Raw genomic sequence first — 6,353 nt, forward strand, 5'->3', positions numbered from 1 at the left:
GAAAAAAGGGGAAAAAATGGCTGCTGCAATTTGTAAATGGGCCCCAAAATTTGACATTTTAAGAGTTGAAATTAAGATTATAGAAATGGGTATATGTATAAATACAATAGCCAAGTGTATTAAGAACGCTATGTAAAGAATTTGGCTAAAATTTAAATGAGAAGAACTAATATAATCAATTAATGAACTTCCTAATTTCAATTGAATAAGATAATAAATTTAACTAAACTAAATTACTCAAAGTTAAAACCATAATTTAAACTAAACTAATTCAATAAAAATATTTAAGTAAGAAATAAAAATCTTTGAGATGATTTTCCAATATTCATAATATATACTAATTATACATAATTATATAATAATTAACTTAATTATAAAATAATTAACTTAATTATAAAATAATTAACTTAAAATATAAGCTATTAATTAATTTAAACTAAATAACCAAATATTTAAATAAAATTAAAATCCTTTTGACACAATTTTCGAACATTCACAAAATATACTAATTAGACACATAATTATAGAAACTATCATATTTATTATTTTGAAATTTATAAAAATGATAGAGCTACTTAAAATGATTTGAAAATTATTTTGAATTTTATAAAACCAATTATTTCAAATCATTTAGAATTTAGAAAGTTCGATGACTAATTTATATTGTGGAGGTCCAAAATTGGTTGTCAACAACTGTCCCTCGTTTTACTTGGATTGATGCAAGAAATTCGAGGAAAATGAAATTGACAAATCCAATTTTGACCGACCACACCTTCATCCAAATAAAAGGGATTTCGTACGGACTTTAGGAATTATGGCCGAACCCCGAAAATGGGTTTCCTACATATCTCAGGCTATATGAGAATTCAAGCCGCTTGTATTTCGGTACGCTTGAATTGACGCACGATTTGAAAGAATTCGAGAGTCATCCCGATATCTATTATGAAGAAATTGGAATGCTCAGAAATAAGATTTGTGTGTGAATATTGGAATACAGCCGAGTTTTCATCATTGATCCCGCCTACATATCCCCCAAATTAGGAAATCAGGCTGCTTGCAGTTCGACTCGATCGGTTGAAAAGGAAACCTATTATGCCAGATAACCTTTGGTTCAGGAGGAGTGACAAATGAGTCGAGTATGAAAAAAAAAGTTTGTAACCTCTTAGCCATAAATGAGGTGCACTTCACACTCATAAGTAAGAACTTACACGGACATAATTTCCAAAGCTCTTGGTACATTGTCACTCAGATTGGAAATTTTCTTCCGGTGAACCCAAAATTTTCCGGATGCGAAATTGAAACTAGGAAACCTAAAGAAAAACCCACATGCCTTCTGATAGGGGTGTGGTTTGATTGTGGTGGAAGTCACTCCTCTGCTCGCGTCCTAAGAGTTTGACCTGCCTCTTCGGACTATGCCCCAGTTCGCTGCTAAGAAAAAGTTCCACGTTGTGCTGCATCCTTTTTGATGTCCTCTGCACCTGTGGTTTGTTTTGAGAATTCATCCTCTCGGATGCTCTCGACAAAGACTGAGATAAAACTCACTAGCATAAAAAATGCAATTCAAATGGAGAGATAATGTCTTTTACCGTGTTGACACTTAATTGCTCTCCTTGAGCATTTGACATCAACCCTATCGGGTTTGACGTAAAGCAAATAAAGTTTGTGTCTCATATCTGTGATATATTTTCAATGTACTCTTCCTTTGATGTCAAAGCAATAAAATAAGCTGATGAAATATGTCGATGGTTCTCCTGATGTCGTTGTTGATAATTCTCTTGATATCGTTTTTGCAAGGAAAATGATGCAGTCAATGTTGATCTTCTTATGCTGGGTAAAGCTTTCTCGCGATGCATGAATTTCTTCTCTTGCTATGCATGAATCCTTCTCCTGCGATGTATGAATTCATTTCCCTCTATGCATGAATCTTTTTCCCGCAATACATGAATCTTCTCTTGCAATGCATAAATCTCTTTTCTCGCGATGCATGAATCTTTTTCCCGCGATGGATGAATCTTCTCTTGCAATGCATGAATCTCTTTTCTTGCGATGTATGAATTCGTTTCCCTCGATGCATGAATCTTTTTCCCTCGATGCATGAATCTTTTTCCCGCGATGCATGAATCTTTTCACGCGATGCATGAATCTTTTCTCTTGCTATGCATGATCTTTCCCGCGATGCATGGATCTTCTTTTGCAATGCATGAATCTCTTTTCCCGCGATGCATGAATCTTCTCTTGCAATGCATGATTCTCTTTTCTCTTGCTATGCATGACTCATTTCTCTTGCTATGCATGACTCTCTTCCGCAATGCATGGATCTTTTGATGATGCCTCCCTGATACCGAGCGAAGATAATGCTTCACCAAGCAACATAGGTGATCTTCTGGGTATCTTTTGGATGGCGGTATTGTCTCAACCAACAATATAAATAAAAATGACCCTTGGAGTAGTGATATCAGTTTATTTGACAATACGATATTAAATGACTCTCCGAGTAGTGGTATCGTCTCATTCGACAATACAATATAAATAACCTTCAGAGTAAGAACATTATTATATCTGATAACATAATGCAGATAAACGTCTTCCAAGTATCTCTAGTTGCTGGAAAATAATAATATTGCTCTTTTCGTGGTTTTCGTTTGTTCCATCTCCGAATATAGTCGCAATATTCATTATGATCTTCACTTTGTTGGGAATTGAATGAAATAATGTTATTCATGTTCCAAAATCTTTGATATAAGCAGCATAAAATATTTCCTGCATCCACATAAAAATTGTTAGTTTAAAATGAACTGATCTGTGTCGATCTCTGCGGCTGTCTGCTCCTTGTCTTGCTATCTCAGATTGATTTTTCTGATCTCCCGCTTCTTGATAGATAAGACAAATTTTTTTTATGCAAATGATTTAAACATGAGGGAAAAGTTTTTTAGAAAAAATCGATTTTCAAAAGTGATGTTTGGAAAGGATCACTGCCAAGTGTCATGTCACGTTAAGCTTGATGAATGCCATTTGGAGTTGATGTTTCGGGATCTGTCTGATTACTTGATGGGACGTATTTAAAGTTGTTCTAAACTGCCGATGAAACTTGTTGAAATTTTGAGGTCATCCTCAAAAATTTTGTTCCAATCAACTATCTTAGCTTATCTTTAATCGTTGGTAAATCAAATCATGGAATTTTTTAGATCCTCTCAAAAATTCTGTCCCAGTTGCAAATCTCAAAGTAACTTCAGTGTCGACTTTGTTAGAGAGATCTTTTCCTCGAGAATTTTTGAGTCCCCCTCAAAAATTCTGTCCCAGTTTCTATTGTAAAGAGAAATAGAAATCTTACGGGAGATATGACCGAGCCGTTATGGCGCTTACGTATCCCGTTTAGGCAGGAATCAGGTCAAACGTAGTTCCCCTTCTCGAGGATTATCAAAAGTAAGAAATTTACAAAGAAACCGACCGAGGCCGACATAGGCCGCCTACGTATCTCATTCTTGAGAATTCAGGTCGAACGTAGTTCAAATATAAAGAAAAATATTAAAAGGGGATAAAGAGGTGACCGAGGCCGACATAGGCCGCCTACGTATCTCATTCTTGAGAATTCAGGTCAGACGTAGTTCATTTACGGAGGGATAAAATTCGAAACGAAGCGATTACATGCAAATGGAACTATTACGAGGAAATGACAGGAATACAAACTGAAACTTCACGCACAGTATCTCTTGACAGCATCTGAGTTGATTGGTTTCGGCCATTCGGTGCCTTCCATCTCCGACAGGATCAAGGCTCCTCCAGATAACTCTTTGCGAACCATGTAGGGCCCTTGCCAATTTGGTGCAAATTTTCCTTTATATTCATCCTGGTGAGGGGAAATGCGCTTAAGAACCAACTGACCAACTTCAAATATTCTGGCCCTTACTTTCTTGTGGAAAGCACGAATCATTCTCTGTCGATACAGTTGTCCATGACAAACAACGACCATTCTCTTCTCATCAATCAATGTTAACTGATCAATACGCTTGCGAACCCAATCAGCATCACTCAATTCAGCCTCTTGGATGATTCTCAATGAAGGTACCTCAACTTCTGCAGGTATAACTGCTTCTGTTCCATATACTAGCAAATACGGAGTAGCTCCAACTGATGTTCTGACAGTTGTTCGGTAACCCAACAAAGCATATGGAAACATCTCATGCCAACCTCTGCGATTATCAATCATTTTCCTCAAAATCTTCTTTATGTTCTTGTTGGCAGCTTCTACTGCTCCATTCATTTGGGGACGATAGGCGGTTGAGTTCCGGTGAGTAATCTTGAATTGTTCACATATCTCTCTCATCAAATGACTGTTGAGATTCACTCAATTATCAGTAATGATGGATTCTGGTACTCCAAACCTACATATCAAATTGTTGCGAACAAATTCAGCTACAACTTTCTATTGGACCAATGACATCCATTCCCCAAGCTACAAACGGCCAAGGTGAACTCATAGCATTGAGTTCATGAGGCGACACCCGAATCAAATCTCCATGAACTTGACATTTATGACATTTTGCACAAACTTGCAACAGTCATGTTCCATAGTCATCCAAAAGTAACCGGCTCGAAGGATCTTCCTGGCCAAAGTGAGCCCATTCATGTGAGTACCATAAACTCCCGCATGTATCTGTTCCAGAAGCTTTGCAGCTTCACTAGCTTCACTATAAAGGATTTCCCCACTTGTAAAGAAATTGAGGGTCATACGGCGTATCGACTTCTTCTGGTTGAACGTTGCATTATCAGGATAAATTCCGGTCTGCAAGTACTTCTTGATGTCAAAATACCAAGGTAAACCATCTAGTTCCACTTCAACATGTGAACAATGAACAGGCTGCTCTTTTACCTCTATATCCAAGGGATCAATATAACTTGTATCCGGATGTTTGATCATTGAGGCAATGGTGGCAAGAGCATCGTCCAATTCATTCTGTGTTCTGGGAGTATGTCTGAACTCAATCTTGCGAAATCTCTTGCACAACTTCTGTATATATTGCACGTACGGTGTGATTTTTTGATTTTTCACGGCCCATTCTCCTTGAACTTGATGAATCAGTAAGTCTGAGTCTTCGATAACTAGAAGCTCATGAACTTTCATGTCGATTGCCATCTTTAAACCGAGGATGCAAGCTTCATACTCAGCCATGTTGTTTGTGCAATTAAATTGGAGTTTAGCCGCCATAGGATAATGCTGACCGGATTCTGACACTAAGACTGCTCCGATACCTTTCCCTTAGTGATTTGCCGCTCCATCAAAGAATACTCTCCAACCAGGATATGCTTCAGAAATATCTTCACCCACAAACGCTACTTCTTCATCGGGAAAATAAGTCTTGAGCGGTTCATATTCTTCATCAACTGGATTCTCCGCAAGATGATCAGCCAAGGCTTGTGCTTTTATCGCATTCTGGGTCATATACACAATGTCAAACTCACTCAAAAGCATTTGCCATTTATCCAACTTCCCGGTCGGCATTGCTTTCTAGAAAATATACTTCAATGGGTCCATCCTGGAAATAAGGTATGTGGTATAAGAAGACAAATAATGTTTTAACTTCTGAGCAATCCAAGTCAAAGCGCAACATGTCCTCTTCAACAGAGTGTAACAAGCCTCATATGGAGTGAATTTTTTGCTCAAGTAATAGATGGCTCGCTCCTTCTTCCTTGTTTCATCATGTTGACCAAGCACGCATCCCAATGTGTTATCTGAGACCGACAAATATAGCAATAATTGACTCCCTTCTCGTGGAGGGACCAATACCGGTGGATTGGACAAATAGTTCTTGATGGCATCAAAAGCAATTTGACATTCTCCGGTCCACTTGGTTGAGGCATCTTTTTCAGTAACTTAAAGATGGGCTCACACACCACGGTGGATTAAGCTATGAACCGGCTGATGTAGTTCAACCTTCCTAAGAAACACATCACCTCTTTCTTGGTCTTCGGAGGAGGTAATTTTTGGATCGCCTTGATCTTGGAAGGGTCAAGCTCAATGCCCCTTCTGCTGACTATAAATCCCAACAACTTGCCAGCTGACACCCCAAAAGCACATTTGGCGGGATTTAACTTCAAATTGTATCGACGCAGACGATCAAAGAATTTTCTCAAGTGAGTCAAGTGATCCGAACTCTCGCGGGACTTGATTATGACATCATCTACATACACTTCGATCTCTTTGTGAATCATATCGTGAAAGATGGTTTTCATGTCCCTCATATAAGTAGCACCGTCATTCTTGAGACCAAAAGGCATCACCCGATAATGATATACACCCCAGGGCGTGATGAAAGCTGTCTTTTCTGTATCTTCTTCATCCATCAGGATCTGGT

General features: G+C 38.1%; 1 protein-coding gene across 1 annotated transcript; it reads right to left on the reverse strand.

Moving 5' to 3' along the window:
- Positions 1-3,694: 3,694 nt before the first annotated feature.
- LOC107061819 (uncharacterized) lies at positions 3,695-4,261 on the reverse strand. The gene has a single exon (XM_015311700.1). The coding sequence runs from the start codon at positions 4,259-4,261 to the stop codon at positions 3,695-3,697; it is 567 nt and encodes a 188-aa protein (XP_015167186.1).
- Between the last annotated feature and the right edge of the window lie 2,092 nt (positions 4,262-6,353).

The sequence above is a fragment of the Solanum tuberosum genome, unplaced genomic scaffold (assembly GCF_000226075.1).
Source record: "Solanum tuberosum cultivar DM 1-3 516 R44 unplaced genomic scaffold, SolTub_3.0 scf00168, whole genome shotgun sequence".
In the NCBI taxonomy this organism is placed as follows: Eukaryota; Viridiplantae; Streptophyta; class Magnoliopsida; order Solanales; family Solanaceae; genus Solanum; species Solanum tuberosum.

Bases quoted from the DNA above. Each gene is read 5' to 3' on its own strand.
- LOC107061819 (XM_015311700.1), bottom strand. From the start codon at position 4,261: ATGAATGGAGCAGTAGAAGCTGCCAACAAGAACATAAAGAAGATTTTG.